Source organism: Chelmon rostratus, chromosome 6 (genome assembly GCF_017976325.1).
Source record: "Chelmon rostratus isolate fCheRos1 chromosome 6, fCheRos1.pri, whole genome shotgun sequence".
Classification (NCBI taxonomy): domain Eukaryota; kingdom Metazoa; phylum Chordata; class Actinopteri; order Chaetodontiformes; family Chaetodontidae; genus Chelmon; species Chelmon rostratus.
In genome coordinates this window covers 25,101,592-25,119,482 of record NC_055663.1, presented here as the reverse complement: position 1 = coordinate 25,119,482, position 17,891 = coordinate 25,101,592, and the positions used below count along the sequence as shown (strand labels likewise).

Genomic DNA, 17,891 nt, shown 5'->3' with positions numbered 1-17,891 from the left:
CTATTACAGGTTGTGGCTCCTTAAAGCTCTTTTTGTAATTGAGAATCAGACTCTCACATCGTCGTGACTGATTTGTCACGACTGGATGAACCGAACCCATCTGGTGCACCAAACAGGTCAGAACAAACCTCACAAATTATTGTCAAACACCATCCGTGTCTGCCTTTAACTGATGACCTGCTCATAATGATGAAAAGAACAAAATAAATGTCTCACTTATTTATCTGAAAAAGCTTTTTAATATTTGTTCCGTGATCCACCAAAACAAGTCGTGTTCTTTCACCGGGATAAATCACACATTCACGTTTTCAAGTCATTTAGATTGTGATTTTCAGCTGATTGACGCCTTTTTGGAAGCAGAAGCACTAACAAACCCAGTGAGAACATGCAAACTCCACACAGACGAGACCAGGTTTGAGATTTCTGAAAAGAAAAAATGATATATGAGCTGACATTGTTTAATTGTGACACCTCATAAATCAAACAGCAGCTGGATTATTAGAGAGCGACTGCGTCATCATGTGCAGGCGAGTTTGCTGTCTCAGTGTTTATCTACTGGCATGATGCATACTGATCTAAGTGGGTCCATGTTGGCAGGCTCCTCATGTGTGTGTCCTTGCTCTTCTAACACTGAAGGCTTTACACAGCAGGATGTGAGAGCATGACGTGGCAATAAGTCAGGCCTGGTTAGAGTCAGTGTGTCATCAGAACTATGTGGGTAGAAATAAACTGCAACAGATTAACATGTTTGTGATGTCTCTATTAAGATTAGACCACATAAAGGAAAGGGATCATCTTTGTTTCTCTTGTTCCTGATTTGGATGAAAGTGTTAAGGTCAAATAAGCACAGATTTACTTCATCCACCAACATTTTGAACACAATGAGTAAGAAATTGATTAAATTTGTACAAACAACCTTTTAGTTTTGCTTGCAAATTAAGCAGTAAACTGCCTGCAGCCTCTTGCAACTCACGGCACTGCAGGCATAGTGTGAGCGAGTACCGCAGACCAGAGTTCAGTTCAGAAAACGATGAGATGGAAAGAAATTACACGCTGTGTAGGCCTGTGCATGGAAACACACGGATAGGGAAGCATTTTTAGACGAGTAGTCAAGTTTCGCATGATGATGTTAGTGCAGCAAGTACCAAAATGCATGAGTGTGAGAGCAAATGCGCTCTACGGGCTTCGTTGAAGGAATGAGGATGAAGTCAGTGGAAACAATAGAGCTACAAGTTGTTTGGTGAGGAAGGCAAAGAAACGACGGACAAGCCCGACGATGTGTGAAGAGGAAAAGCAGGAGAATGTCTGTAAAGATGACACAAACCGAAAAGTGCTTCCACTACAAACTGATGACTGTCTGAATAAAAGTCAGACTGCAGTTGTTGTTTTTTTTAGTCTGGTCCATTTCTCAGTTAGACTGCATAAAGAAAGACGGCTTAATGCTATACGATTAGCACATTTGGAGGCAGGCACTACTCTTAAAGTGAAAAACTTTCACATGCTGGCTTATTTATTGCTGGTTTATTTCATGCTGAAACACGGCAGCTGTTGAGATATCAAACAGCTGCTGCGATATTTAATGTAAAGCCAAAAATGTCAACCTCACGGTGCTGCTAGAGGGAAGGTCAGCAGATCACCAAAGTCATTAGCATGTCTGTACTAAATTTCATGGTAATCCATCTTGAAGTGTTGGAATATTTTTGTCTGGACCAAAGTGGAGGACAGACCGACAGACGTTGCCATTAACAACAACAAGAGACAAAAGTATGCAGGAGATTTATTTGACTCCCAGGTGGTGGTATAGGCAGTGTTCCTGGAAATGTTTGGCATCTTTGCTTGAAGTCGTATTTAGCTAACAAAACAAAAGTCAAAAAGTCAATTTAAACATTTTAAAGTCACAAAATATGACACAATGCTCATGTAAAGCCAAAGAACTAAAGCTCAAAAGAGCATCAGACCAATCAGAGAGTGTCCACAGACTTATTTCAGAGAAGGTAAGCAACATTTGCGTCACAGACAAACAACAGGATCAACAGCCTCTCCATCACGACCCAAACACAGCTTGAATCAGCCCGCGAGCCTCTCTGGAGTCTCAAAAGGTTCACTGAAATCCGCCGCTCGCCGTGTCGGCAGCTCTTCCAGGTATGGCGGAACGATATTGCGTAGGCAGCGACCGGGGAAGAGCGGTCAGGCCGGAGGGCAGGATGATTATTCACTCCAAGCCCCGGCAGCATGGCCTTTGCAGCATATGAGACATACCAGCCCAGTATAATGGCCTTATTAGGATAATGGTGGTAGTTACAGGCTTCGTCTTCTTCCAGGTAATTCTATCTATCTGCACGCTGAATAGAATTCAATACCTGCAAGTGTATTTTGTCAGAGGGCTGCTTCAGTGCAGACACGGAGCCAATACAGGAGCCCTCTCTGTTTGTTTACGCCGAGCACAAGCCAACAGAAAATGCTCGGCTATTATGGCTAAAAATCATCTTTTTTCTGCTCCGTGTTTTCCTTTCATGAAATATGTATATTCTGGCTGTTTTTATCTGACGTGATAGATTGTGTGAGCTGTTTGATAGGTTCTGTGTTTGGCAGGTCTGCTGCGTAAAGCTGGCCAAACCCATCGGTCATTTTGGGTCTCCTGGACTCCTCCAAACCAGCACGCTGCTATTGGCTTAAATCTGCGGGACCCGTTGGCTCTCACAGAACAGTCTAGCAAGGAGCAATTTGATCCATCATTTTGCACAATCATGTGTGCTTCATGACAAGAGCTGGCTCTGACGTGTGGTGTATAATTTGGTGTTATGAAGCCTGATGTCAGGCCTGTGAAAGTCTCAAAAGAGCTGTACTCTCTCTGAAAGTTGTTTTCTAAATCCAAAACCACCTTTTTGTTCTGCGGTCTGATGTGGAGAACCTGCAGAGGACTAACGGCACCAAACGCAGAGTCCGCCAGACAAATAAAGGAAACCAAAAACTTCATATGCAACTTAGGAACGACAGTTTTTACATTAACAATATGGCTGAAAATGCAGCCCTGTCTCCTAGAAATTAAGTATATATTACTAAATTTACGTTGCACTGCTAAATGTTCACAGGCAACATTTATGCTGAAAGAACAAATTGATGCATTTCTGTTCAGGGCCACCGTGGAGCTGCAGGAAAGTGGTCAGGGTGGACGGTGGGAGTGCAAAGTGCTGGACGTGGAGTTGAAAAACCGACGTTCACGTCCTGAGTCCTGTCTGCGGGGACATCTGTGTTTTGTTGGCGGCAACAAAAGCACTTTGGTTAAGGAGAGGTTGATGTTAGTTAACATGAAAACGACATTTTCTGCATTAAATCTTTCTCTTTCCTTAAACACGTGCTAAGTTCTAAACATAATGACAGAAAAGTGGAATAATGCTGAAGACAACACAATTTTTGGGACTTGCCAGATTTGTTAACTGAAAACATTTTCCCCTTCATGTTATGAGAAAATGTATTTGCTGTTGCAAAAGTAGTTGTATGTTATTTCTAGGGTGGTAATATAATGTAAAAAGTGTCTGGAATCGGTTTCTGCTTCCTGTTTCTGGGCATATAAACTGTGGGTGTGGCCAGCTCATGGCCACTAAGTAAAGTCGTGCATGTATTAACAACACAGATGTGGGAAAGCAACAAAATGAGCCCAACCTCAGGCTAAATGCTGTTTAATAGTCATAGTGTGACCATTAAACAGCAGGACAGCATTAACAGCCTCACGCTGTCCTTCAGAAATACACTGAACCTTGTGTCTTGCTTCATGAGCGTGCACATGTTGTTTTTAAAAGAACATAAAAACTGTAGAATAAACACACTGAATAAAATAACAGAACAGAAGGGTCAGCGGTGTGAAGTAGAAGCAAAATAATAATCGATAGAGGCAACTTCAAGTCTAAAAAAAGACTTGGCCTTGTAGAAATATCCACTTTACACCTGTCCACCTGTCCACCTGTCCACTATGCAAACAGTTCCTGCATTTACACCACAGAGAATGAGGGAATAAATCAACAACAATAAAAACAACAACAACATAATTTTGCAAACAGGATTTAGCAGCTTTAGCTTATTCAAAGACGCCTGATGGAGACACACACAGAGGACGATGCTTGAAACGCTTTGACTGCTGCGGGGACTGAAGTCAGATTCGGCATGTTCATGGATCACTGAGGAACTTTCCTAAACGTCACGTGACTTTGTCTCCCTCACAGGAAGGAGCTGTGGTGGCCCTGTTTAAGATCTGCAGGCAGGACCGCTTCAGAGACCTCTACGCTCACGCTCTGAGAACCGTGGCCTCCATCTGCTGTGTGGAGGAGGGCATCAACCAGCTGGACAAGGTGAACCTCTCTCACACACACTGACACGCAACCAGTGGTGGGAAGTAACTGAGTACATTTTTGGGGTCTTGTACTTGAGTATTTCCACTTTCTCTAACTTTATACTTCTACATGAGAGAAGTGAGTTTGGTGAAACAGGTTAACTGTGCCAGATTTATTCAATATGCCCAACCATTCTCACATGGTTAATTTTAACCTTTGTTTTTATTGATATATATATATATATATATATGTCCTTCTCTGAAATACTCCCTCTAAAGTAGTATTTCTAAACTGTCGTTTTTCCACCGCTGCACACAACACAAAGTACAGGATGTTGAAATGAAAGAGACAGATAATAATTAATTTGACATGATGCCAGAGGAAAAGAGAGCAACCGAAGTCACGATCATGATAATAATAGCTGATTGGACAACTTTAATTCATTTAATGCAGTTTATTATTTATGAGGGACAAGGCCCACTGATTCACAGATGAACTCTAAATGAGCCCTGAAGGCAAATTTCCTTCTTTATTTCGTGGCTGGATGTAAAAATAAATAGATTAGTAAATAAAAAGGGTAGCAATGTGGCACATGAGCACTAATCCAGACTTTGCTGTAATGAAAAAATGGGTAGTGGATCGAGTGAGAGAGAGAGAGAGAGAGAGATGACATTAATCTCCAGTAAGTACAGTACTTCCAGTAAAAAACCTTGGCTCCTTCCAGTCCAGACAGATTATGTTTACACTGATCAGCTGAAGTTGTAGCTCAGACAGGCAGTTGTTCCTCTTCCCAGCAGCTCAGTATAGTCTGTCTTCTGTTCTGCACTGTGCACGCTCAGCCATGCTCTCACATCCCATGTTATGACTGGGAGGCTCGTTTGTTTTCACAGGTGAATATGAGCCGGCGGGAGGTTTGGCTGCGCAGAAACAAAAGTGTGCGATGATGGAAGTTAAATGAAGGGTTTGGCCAGGAAAAGGCATTTGCTTCTTCACTGGCCCGTGAACTCATCTTTTCCTTGTGATCGGTTTAAACTCAGTTAAAGATGTATATCCACTGGTTTCAAATTACAGTAGCTTGGTGTAAATGCCATTTAAACATGAGAATATCTTTGCCGGTGCTGATAAATACTGCAAGTAAGACATTTCGTGACCTCCCTGTTGATGACTGTCAGGAGGAGGATCTTTGGTCATTCATCGTTTACTGAGGAGGATGCACCTGCTGCAGGTGATTGAACCCCTGAAACTGGCATGGAGCGCCAATCTTAGCAGCGCCAGTGTTTTTTATTTGTGTCTCATAAATAAATGATGTTACATGCGACACCTCTAGCTTTTTTGGGAAACTTTTGACTGCTGCATTTGAGTTCTCCTGCGTTCTGTTTGCTTGATTAAATTTTCATGAATGAGTTCACCGAGTTCAGTTACATCAGGGCAGGGGAGCCGCCATTAATCTTGGCTGTATAATTTTAGAACAGGAGACGGTGAGAAAATAAGCATCGTACGGTCGGTAAGTTAAGAGTGTGTCTTTTTGTGATGACAGAACAATGCGGTACGTACACAAAGAGATGAGTCATGATTTCGAGTGAGAGATGAGATCATTATACAGGACCTCCTGACCGCTGAGCTCACAGGTCAAACATGTCGCTCTGCTTGTGTGTGGATAAAGGAAAGGAGGTGAGACAGCGAGAGAGAAGCTAATGATACATCCTTCTTTGTTTCTCCTTGTTTGTTCTCTATTGAGAATTCAGCCAAAATAAACAACAGACGCACCTGTGTCAAGTGAGCGTTTACAGGGAGACAGATATAACCTGATTCTGGTGTATAATGATGCCACAGCGGTGTCTGTGTTCACATATAGAGCAGCTGGGATAGCATGAATCACCCGAGTGTGAAAACTCCTTAACAGGAACCAAAGTCCGCCCCAGATTAGCAGCCTCGTCCCTGGGGAGAGGCTGTCAGGCAAGTCTACGCTACCAAGCGCTCACCAGCGATCGCTCAGGCTTGAGAAACACAGCTGTCACTGTTGAAGGGTGATCGAGAAAAGGGGCCGGCATGCATCTGCACTGCTCATTGGCGGATAAACTCCGTACTTCTTAGCTTTATCCCCAACTGAGACGTTATGTAATCAGAAAATGGTGAATGGGAAGAGTATTGATTATGAACACAGCTGCAAAAGATGTGCAAAGGGAAAGAACTTCCACATAAAGTATGGAAGGATTGATGATGGAAATATTGACGGAAAGTTAAAAGTTTGCCTCACAGTCATGTTTTTATGTGTTAACTTTAGCCTGGAAGATGTAAAATCATCACCCTGAGGTGCAGCACAGGCCGTGTCGCTTCATTTGACGTAGCGAACACCTGACAGAACAAGAGTCCAGATACAGCAGCCTGGACGGGGAGATGCAAGGGGTGTGATTAAAGAAATGCTGCTTTTCTGGAGCACCGACAGATGTTGCAGCTACTGCTGGAGATTCTGTACTTGCTGCCCTGTGAACGGAATTGCTAACTTGCATTACTTGCCTATGGATAACGTGTGTAACTGGAGGATTCCACTAGAGGGCACACTAGAAATCAGACCATATAGTGCTTCCAGATAAGAGAAGGTACACAGTAAACATGGCGACACTCTTCACCTGACATATCAGGAAATTGCCGGAATGGTCTTTTTAAATGTCTTTAAAACTTCTTCCACTTTCCCACTGACCTCTGATCCTGCATGTCACATCCACATACTGCCCCCACCGTCATGTGAGCAATGCATCTTGCAGCAACGTAGTTTTCATTTCTGAGGACGTGCACAACCAATGCTCCAAGCTGATGCAGGATACTCGAGGCAGCCACCATGCAAACACAAACACACAGCTAAAACCGAGTATATCTCCGGCTTTAATGTCCTGACATGCATGCCGGTCTGCAGTGGTGCTTGATGGTGTTTTTGCCCTTTATAATTCCAGCAGGGCTTCTCACTGCAGGGGTCCAATCACAGTGTGCTATATTAGGATTTATGGGATTAAAAACTACAAACAACCTTTAATAGAAGAAGGTATTAAGCAAAAAGTTCCAGTGAGCGGGCATCGTAAACTTTGTATCACTCTTAAAATGCAGAAAAGTTCTTTGGCGTTGGCCTTGACAATAAACTGAATGAGATGTATCCGGTGCACGGTAAGTGAGGAGTTGGGGAATATCCTATTTTGGATGGGAGGAGGAGGTGCAGGTAGGGATGGGGGTGAAACAGAGGGGGGACGGTGGGTGAACGGGGGTGTGGAGAGTGGATTGTTCCACGTCAGTGGGTCGCGCTGGCACAGTGCTGACGTCCACGGAGACAAAAATAGGGAATTGCCCTGTGAAGCTCAGCGCGCTGATGCTCGTCAGCAGATAAGACTGACAGGTGTGGCGGGCTGAGAGCTGGCGGTGTGCTTCACTCTGGATGCTCGTCTCTAAACTTTTGTTTTCAGGAGTGTTGGCTGATGGTGGGTCATCATTAAAAACACTAATTTGCTTTTTGCCTGAATGATAGCAGTAATGACTGTGATTAGCAAGTGACTGTAATAAAGAAAACAAAATGTTTCTGATGTGTCAGGTAATGGATTTTTCACCAGGACACAATTTAGGCGTCCCTGGAACCCATAATCCTGCAGATTATAAAGATGAAATTTAATTGATTGTATTGATCATTTCCAGAATGTGTACTGATCAACACGAAATCTTACACAAGAGTTAATCAGCAGCTGTAATGAAGTTGGTATGAACTGTGCAATACTGCCCCCAAGTGGATAGAAATCTGTTCTGCAGCTCCATTATTTCCCAAAGCCTCAATACCACCAAATCACATACACACACAAGCAAACACAAACACAAAGACGAGAAAAATATGACCTCATGCTCATCAGTAAACGTCTCTTTAAGCAGAAGAGGATTTGCTGCTCCTGGAGTTTCTCCGCCTGGAGGGGGCCATTAAATGAGAGTGGTGTGTTTTAATTGTGATGGCTTTACGGGCAGAGCTGCAAGTTCCAGCCACGCTGGACATTTAAGTGTCTGGGTGGCCAGTGATGCTGCAGATGTTTTGTCATCCCTGCAGTGTCGAGAAATGTTAAGTGAGAGTTCAGTTCAGCGCTTAGGCCTGCCAGCAGATCCCAGTGAAAGTGATTTGCACATCTGCTTTTGGGCATTTTAAAAAATCCTGCATAATTTACCTTAAATACTAAAATACTAAGTTGTATCTAGTTTTTTAAGCTTACTTTAGTTTATTTGGCATTATAGAAATTGATGAGGACATAAGGATGACAGTGATAACACACAAGTCCAACACTCTGCCAGCTTGGCCCTTAATGTAGAGAGTGAAGAGTGAAGATGCAGGAGTCCAGGTCACTGTGGATCCTTAAAAACTCATTGAAGGTCTTAAAAAGCTTTAAACTTCATTTCAAGGAGTGTAACCAACAAAGCAAGTCAAACATGCAGAAAATAAATGATTTGCCAAAGAACTAACATATTATATTATGTTATTTTATCTTTGTATTATTTAAATCGCCTGATTTTACTTGCCTCAGTCCTGAAATCCTGAAATGTTTTAATTGTGGTGCAGCTCTGTAGAGCATTTTGTAACTCTGTTTGAAAAGTTCAGTATAAATAAAGTTAATTATTATTATTAATTATTATTATTATTATAGAGACAGTATTTTGTCTGAAGATCACTCTGCTCTTGTTGGTCAAGACTATATTTCTAGGCGACTTATGCAGACTGGAAATAGCTGAATTAAATAAAGCACAGGAAAACAGGTCCCTGACCATCACTGCTAACTTTTTACAGTGTGAGGTTGTCCCTGTGGTTTTAATACTGTAGATTGTAATGAGTCATTATATGGTACCTGATGTGCACTGTGTGTTGTGTAATGTGCAGGTGGATGGGATCCTTTGCCTGGCGGACATCTTGACTGATGAAAGCAGCGTGGAGGCAGCCAGGGCCGAGGCAGCGGCGGTCGTGGCTCAGATCACCTCACCTCACCACACGTCCACACAGCACCTTGCCAGCTTCCTGGAGAGCATGCACGACATCGTCACGGCGCTCATCAGTGAGTGGACGTGACACTGATAGTGCAGCACTGACCTCTGACGTATTGTATTCCTGAGCAAGGATTAGTTGGAGTAACAGGATTTGTTAATCGGTTTAGAAGATAACCACCATTGAGATCATGGAGAAAATTAAGATTACAGGATAACCTTTCTTTAATGTTTTATTTAAAGGTTCCCTGTGGAGTTTCAGATCTCTAGTTGTGTCTTGGAGCTGTTTTTCGATGAGGGGTCATGTTTTGGTAACATGTCATGATATGCTGCAATGTGCTGGCAAACTCAGTGAAGAAGAAGATGGCTACATACTGGATTGAAGAAGTGAAGAAGAAGAAGGCTACATGCTGGATTGTCATTGGCCAAAAACTGGCCAAAAAATTCCATAATAGCCTTGAAGCATAATGAAATTCATGTGGTCTGAGAGAAAACTGGACTTCTGCACCTCCTCCTTCTGCTTTCAGACTTCAGAAAATCTTGTCCAAGATGCTTTGGCCAATCACAGGTCAGGCTCAGAAAGAGGGCCTTCCTATTGGATGTTCTACAAATGCAGATGCGTGTGCACGTCCCTTCAGCTGGTGAAGCCCAGCCTCACATTGCCAGACTCCATACTTCGTTTTTGCTGTGTTGGAGAAAGTGACAGCGAAAGCGTGGTGCAGCTTCAGTTGTTGTGAATGTAGACGTACCTTTTGTTTGTTAACAGAAAAACTCCACAGGGCCCCTTTAATTGAACTTGAAGTTTGATAAGAGTTCATTTTCATTTAGTTTAGAATAATATAAGTTCAGAGTAAGTATTGTATAAAACAGACAATAAATAAAGTATGTTAAATTAAACATCTCCAGAAAACTCACAAAACAAAGAGCAAGAAGTGATCTGGTTGCCAAAAGAGAGCAACCTCAAACTGGAGCACGTCATGTGGAAGTCAACCAGTTTACTTCCTGTGCATTTCGTCTGTTGTTGTGTTGTGTTCGCTGCACTCAGAGACTGATGCCTTATCCTTTCAGAGTTGTGCGAGAGCGCCTCCTGTGGTGAAGTATTCCTCCTGGCGTCTGCAGCCTTGGCCAACATCACCTTCTTCGACAGCATGGCCTGTGAGATTCTCCTGCAGCTCAACGCAATCCAGATCCTGCTGCAGGCCTGCAGAGACCGCCAGAGAGTCGACACACCCTACTCCAAAGACCAGGTACTCATTTAGGTGTTATTTCTCACAAAATAGAAAACAGAAAAAGGACCAAAATAATAAGTTAATGCTGAAGACTCATCATATAGGGGCACTCTCACAGTAGGCAGGAATGTATTTAAATGTATGGGTATTATTTAACTGCTGTGGCATAAAGAACATGTACATTTTCAAGTGATGATCTCTAAATCAACTCAAAGTCAGACCTTTCATCATGTTATTTTATATGTTATCGTTTGAATCTCAGGTGGTGACGATCTTGGCAAACCTGTCGGTCTTGGAGCAGTGTGCTCCTGAAGTCCTGCAGGAACAAGGTAATCTATCATTATTGAATGTTACATATCATTAACAAACTCAATGCACTGCACCCACTAGTATTGAACTGACTAATGACCGAAAGATGATCCACAAGCGTGATTCCTCTTTAAGCCTCAAGATGGCAGCATCAGATAACATCTGTGAAGTAGCCTGGAATAGCTTAAATAAAACATCAACCGCCAAGCTTATGCAAATAATTTGAGACAACTGTCATGAATTTTAATGTTCTTCTTGTCTCATGTTTTTCATTCTTCATTTTTACTGTGTCTCTATTCTGCCCGTCCATCCTTTTCATCCTTCCATTCGTACATTGTTTTCACCTTTGTTGGGTCCCTCTCTCACTTAATATTTCCAGATAAATTGCCTCCTTTAGTGAGTATTCACAAACTTTGATCACAGAGTGATCGGTTAGCCTAAATTATTCATTCCTTTACAAGTTGCACGATGTATTTTGCTGGAGTCTTTGTCCCTTAGTTGTCCTGAAGTGGAGATTTGAGCAAATCTGAAGAATTTTGTGCAACCACCTGAAGGCCTGAGTGACTGTGCTGTTTTATTGCATCTCTTTCTCTTTTTCCTATTGAGTGTCTCTGGACTATTGACCTGGCTTTTTTGCTGCACTCTTGGTCTAAATCCTTTCTGACAGTGATGTCTCTAATGTCTGGCTCCTTTCTAATTCACCTGAGCACTTTGTTGTGTCTGAGTCTTGTGTAATTTTATGTCTGTGAAGTTTCAGACTTTGATGTTGTGTTTGGTTCCTGTGTTTCTGACTGTTGTTCTTATTGAATTTACTGCTTGAATTTCCTGCCTTCATTCCTTGTTTTTCATCATATGGCTCACTGTGGATGTCTTTCTCTCTGAATGTGCTCTTTGTTGAATCTCTGAACCTTTCTGTGCTTCCTTTAGTTTCATTCCTCGCTAATCTACACTGTGTATCATGTCTTTTAGGAATTGAGCGACTGCTGCTGTTGCTGGGAGAAAAGCCGTCCTCCCCCAGTCCATCAGAGGGCGCCGCTTGTGAGCGTGTTCAGCAGAAAGCTGCTGTCACATTGGCCCGTCTGAGCAGAGACCCTGATGTGGCCCAAATAGCCATCCAGCTAAAAGGTAGTGCAGAATTTCAACTTTCTCATAATGATGTTGTACTTTCTATTCCTAATTCAATAGTATTGTTGACTAATGTAGAAAAAAATGACAGAAACAAACAAAGTGCTGAAATATAAGTGTGTGTGTGTGTATATATATATATGGAAGGAAAATGACAACAAAGCTGGGCCTTGAATTGTGCCTTGAGGTTCTCCATATGTAATTAAAGACAAAAAGACAGCAAAACCATAAACTGGATGTGATGTCCTAATTCTGCATCCTCTTGAACTGTGCATACAAACAAAGAAAAGGAAATACTTCAGTATGCAAATACTCTGTATGGACTGAATGTCCACTCTCAGGGGTCTCAGGGGAAGCAGCTCTCTGTGAATACTTCATGAAGTCCCATAATTTAATAAGTCGACATTAACATATTATATTATCTATAGCAGAAGCCAGAATTTTATAAAATTTTAAAGTAAACGGATAAGTATATAAAAGAATTAAATAAAACCAAATAATTAGTCTCAGCTAAACTGCTCTGTGTCACTGTTAACAGCTAAGATTCATGTCTGAGAACAGGACGAGCTTGTAACTGAATTTTTCCTCTGCTGTCTTTAGCTGTTCCTCGTCTCATTGAACTCTGTCGCTCCCCTACTGAGAGAAATAACAGCGACTCAGTGCTGGTCGCTTGCCTGGTAGGTGTAAAGTGTGTGTGGGTGTGTGTGTGTGTGTGTAGACCCATACACATGTGAAAATGATTCCACGTCCTGAATGCAAATATGTCTTTCAAACATTCAAACTGCCTATTTCAGCCATGCCCTTAAAATGCTATACATTTTCAGCTGCTCTCGCTATATGCTACAAACTGGGGGAATTACACCACAGGCCTACATGTGTAACATCAGTGTGCCAAATGACGGTCCAATTTAATTACATCCACAGGGCAATATTTGAAAATTGAAAATATATCACAACCTCAGTATCTTTAAGCCATGTTGAGATAGCTGACCGGTGCACATCATCTCAAACGCTGCATGTTTAAATATGTACATATCATGAATAATACCCCTGCTCATACTTGATCATTCTCTCATTCTGATCATAATTATTAAGACCAGATCTTAGGGCCGATGAGGGGATTCGAAGTGCATAATGGTCAGGAGCTTAATTGGGCTGCCTCGCTGCACCCAGAAATGCCCTCTTCTTCGCTGTAACCACACTCGTCAGTCTATTCAAATTAATGTGATTCTATTTTATCCTTTTGGCCATGGGTTAAGTAGAGCATTTGTAGGTATTGAATTTTTACCTTCAAAGGATGCTGAGCTTTCACAGATCATTTGTAATTTTAAATGTAAATGTTGGAGGCTCTCCTGCCTGAATTAGTTGGAGATGTCACACACATTACTGATGCGCTCCTGAAATCACATGAGATGTGGGGGAAACAAATTGAATCAGCTCCTGGTCTGGTCGGATTGAATTCAACACAGTTTTACTACAGTTTGTTGCTATTTACTATAAAACTGCAGGCACGTAAAGTTTTTTTGTTTTATTTAACCATACTAAATGTGCACAGTTGCAATTCTGCCTCCCCAGTTGTCTGCATGTGTGATCACATATGCATTTAAATGATTTTAATGTGTTAGCATGCAGGAGTCTTGATTTCCAGATGTGATAATGCTGTCTTTCCTGGAGTCTTTGCACATGCATACTGATATATATATATATATATCTGTGTGTGTGCGTCTCCAGGCTGCCTTGAGGAGGCTGGCAGCAGGGTGTCCAGACAGCATCGAGGCAGCCGACCACCAGCAGCTGATCAAACCGCGGCTAGTCGACTCTTTCCTGCTGTGTTCCAACATGGAGGAGAGCTTCGTATGACGGCCTGCGCGGCGAACACTGACAGCGGAGAGCTGAACTCATCTACAAGCCCGCATGTGCATGTACTGTTTCATGACACAGAGAGGACTAATGAGCCTTTACACCCCAAAACATTGCATCTATTTCCTGACTGGAGCTTTGTTTTGTCACTTCCTGTGCCCTGGGAAGATTTTTTTGTCCAGATTTCATCAAGAGTTTGGGTGAATGGAGTGAAACTGCATCATGTCCGTTTGAATGGATGCAGCAGACATCTGTATGTAAATTTACATAAATGTGTTGCTGCCTAGAGCAACTCAGTGATCACATTAAATGCAATGAAGGTGTACGGCGTTCTAGAAAAAAGGTCATTAGTTTGTTTTACTCCACCTTGAATTTCATGTCAGTAATTATATGAGTAAGTATTTTGTATGAGTAGGTGCTACTTTTTGAAGATGAAAGTACAGCCTGTTGTGAAATGAAACACTTTATATGCTATGTGCAATTTATTTGATCTTGTCTGAAGATATTGTGTCCAGATCATTTTGGCTGACAACAGAGAAAGATCCCTCACACAAATGGACAATAACACACACAAAAAAAACACAAACTGAAGTATTTAGCATTAGAGTACCAAAATGTTTGTTTGGTTAAATTCTCCTCAAGCTGTTTATTGTTGTTCTGTTAAAGAAAATGCCTTTTTTAAAAGGTTTTCAATCAGCAGCCACTTTATTTTGACAACCATCTACAGCTAAATTATTACAGTCAGATTGAATTATTATGTTTTCAGCTTGTTATTTGAGTGCTTTAATCAATAGGGCACTGTTAGTATTTAAAATGTTTGATTGAGGCATATGGCAGCATGATTTATTTGTCCAGGTGTACAATATGTCGTCTGTTAAAGCACATTGTATGGCATGTTGAGTTATTCTCTTGAATTTATTTGCCATTAATCTCAAATATCATATTTGCCACTGGAAAATGGATCTATAAAAATGGTCTTGAATTGAATATAGAAATGCTTTTTTATTTAAAGAGAATTACTATTAGTGTATGCCATGCATGGAATAAATAAATCATCTATCTGATATGACAGTGTGGTGAACTGTCTTATGTACTGGGACAGATGGATGCTTCAGAGAACAGTACGCAGAAAAATGGGGAACCCAAAAGAACACAGCAATTATCAGACAGTTATCACCCAACCTTTGTATGTTCCTGCAATAAGATATTTGCAAGGAATTAAAAAAAATCAAGTCTTTTGAAAGTTATAATGATCCCTTCTTAGATCCTGGAATATTTGTCAGCATCTGTTGGTTTGACTGTTTTATGAAAAATCTGAAGCCCAAGTCACTAAAATCGCTGTTTTGTTCATTTTATGTATTTTTGGATATTTGTTATTCGAAATGTCTGACTTATTGACAGGCTGCAGGTGAAACAATCAAGAGTTTTGCGAAGCAATGATTTACTGTGAAGTGAACGCATGTCCAATTTGGGTGGAGTCACAGTGATTGCTGGTCATGTTCACCTGTCAGCTCTTTGTGATTCCAATCCAGGTGAACTCACAGTGACTGGTGACTTCATTCACCCGTTAAATTACCTTAAGTAGAGATTGCATGCCTCTGTTTGTGCACGCTGATGAAGGTCAGCTAGCTGGAAACATTTGGTGCATTGACCGACAGATAACTTGCTGGTTATCGCAGCGTCAGAGCGCAGTGGCAGCCTCACAAATGGAATTAACTGTCTGGTCCACAAATTTACTGTTTATGTTCACTCTCTCTGTTCTCTTAGTGTCGTTTTTAAGATGCAGAGCTCACTATATATATTAACTGCTCTGCAGCAGCATTTACCAACTGCTGGGTGTGTCAAGAAGCGACTGTTTCCTCATAAGTTCTACATAGAGGATGATATGTCAGTATTGTTTTTAGAAACTGCTGGTTTAAGGTAACATGCACCTACTCACAAGCCCTTGGCCAGAGTTAAGACATGCCCGAGAAGATGAAACTTAGAGTCTATTTGATCTGTTTTAATATCCAGAGAAATCTTAAGCATCTTTGAATGTAGACAGATTAACTCCACTGCAAAACTGGCTGCAGCTGCACCTCTTTTCATATCTATTGTGGCCACGCAGAATGCTGTCACACCACCGGTGCAGCAGCCAAACACCACACTCAAAATAACCAGCAGATGGTCCCACCTTAATACAGAATGAGTGCATTCGAGGTCCGTGCAGCTAAAGTTCCTCCGAGGGGCCCCGACCTCCAGCTATCTCAGAGGAACTGTGCTCACACATTCTGTCTTGTCGCAAATGCAGGCACAGAGATGAAAAAAAAAGCCTTTGAATGAGGCTCACAAAGAAAGAAAGAAAGAGGCTATGAGATTAAGAGGAGGTGGACCCAAGGGTCTACCTGTTGGTCCTCCATGAAGCACCAGGTCCTCTCAACAAAACAGGAGGGACATTTGCTATTTAAGCCTCCAACTTTCCAAAAACACTGAGTCTCGCTGGGAGGGAAACCAGTGCAGCATGTAGCTGTGTGCATTAGAAAAACTTGTCATCAAACTGTCAGCGTTTCGCATGGTGAGAATTCATTCTTTCACAATGTTTCAGGTTTGCAGTCTTTATGTTATACTCTCAGCTCACAAGTGATTGGGACAAGATGCAGCAAGTGATTACGAATAAATATGCGAGGGCTTGCCTGCACAGCTTGTCCTTTGTGTTGTTCTCTTTGATAAAAACATTCTCAGGTTTTTTTTTTTCCTCTATAAGCCTTCCTCTCCTTGGAGAGACAATTGAGGGTCTTCTCGCTTTCTCTGTAGCTTCTTTTTCACCTTGGGGCACTTCTGCTGAGCCTGGACTTGTTACACTCCAACCCAGCGTTGAGACAATTGAGCTGATTCGAGTGTGTGTGCGTGTGTGTTGTCCAGCATACATGTGGGACTGTGTTCAGAGGCCTTTGTGATAGAATATGCTCCTGCCTCGCTTTGTTGAGACCCGATGAAATATGTATCGACGCAGAGGAGCACTAAACAGACGGCCTAAAAACACAGGTTCCTTTGATATTGTTTTGGTTCGACCATCGCATGATACCCAGAAATGTAGCTCTGAGTTTTTCAGTTTCTCTCAGTTTCTAAGCTCTTGAACTTTCATCCTCCGCCATCTCCATTGTATTCCGTGTGTATGCTCACGCTGTTGCCATCTTTATTGCTTTCATCCATTGGTAATTTGATCAAAGTTTCAAGGTGGTGGTTAAATAATGAAAACTCAAGCAGCTCAATTAAGCTTAATGTTATCACTCATCAAAAAGGTCTCTTGTGAACAGGTATCAGAATGTCAGGACAGCCACTTCTAATATGGGAAATGCACATTACAAATAAAAGTCGGCCCTCAATAATGAAAGTCATTTTCATGTCATCTTCGCTGTTGGACACCATATCACAGACAATTTGTGTAAGAAAAGGATCTGAAGGCTCGAAGTCTAATGTAAGAAGACACTTCTGTGTGGCTCCCCTGAGACTTTAATATTTCATGTGTCACATCTTTTGCTTTTGCACTCTATTTTTGGGAATGTCGGACTCTTTATTTCAGAGGGCTGAAAATGATTGGAATGTCTTCCTCCTTTGAAAATGCTTTCAGAAGTTGATACATTAGACTTCACTTTTGCAGAGCTCACAAATTAGCATGAAATAATTTGGCCAAACTTAAAAGGCAATTCCTTTGGACAAGAGTTCAAAAATGCTGTGGTCTTCACATATTCACATATTTTCAAGTTGCACAGGGAGGAGCGCTGTTGAGCAAAGGAGTAAGTTTGTGGTAGCTTTATCTTTGCTATTATGTCTTTACTTTTATTGATATACTAAATGCCTGTATCTGTAATGCCTGTCACTGCGCTATGACATGAAGACGCCCAGATTAAAGATAACATATAGTATGCACTACTATTGATACCCATATACAGACCGTAAACAGAGTGACACTACAGAAAGGAACAAAACAATCCTGACTGGTCAAGTGAGGCGTCAATTGAAAGGACAGAGTGCTGCGGCCATTCTGAAACCAACATGTCGCCGA

The 17,891-nt window shown here is 41.7% G+C and overlaps 1 protein-coding gene across 2 annotated transcripts in view; it reads left to right on the top strand.

The window, feature by feature from the left end:
* Nucleotides 1–14,893, top strand: part of LOC121608125 (protein inscuteable homolog) — a 47,924-nt gene extending 33,031 nt beyond the window's left edge. For both annotated transcript variants that reach the window (XM_041939277.1, XM_041939278.1), the window contains exons 7-13: nt 4,221–4,346; nt 9,223–9,394; nt 10,392–10,570; nt 10,815–10,881; nt 11,831–11,986; nt 12,587–12,663; nt 13,718–14,893. In XM_041939277.1, coding sequence (XP_041795211.1) covers nt 4,221–4,346; nt 9,223–9,394; nt 10,392–10,570; nt 10,815–10,881; nt 11,831–11,986; nt 12,587–12,663; nt 13,718–13,846 — 906 coding nt within the window. In that variant the 3' untranslated portion in view covers nt 13,847–14,893. The remainder of the gene's footprint in view (nt 1–4,220; nt 4,347–9,222; nt 9,395–10,391; nt 10,571–10,814; nt 10,882–11,830; nt 11,987–12,586; nt 12,664–13,717) is intronic.
* The last annotated feature ends 2,998 nt before the right edge of the window (nt 14,894–17,891 follow it).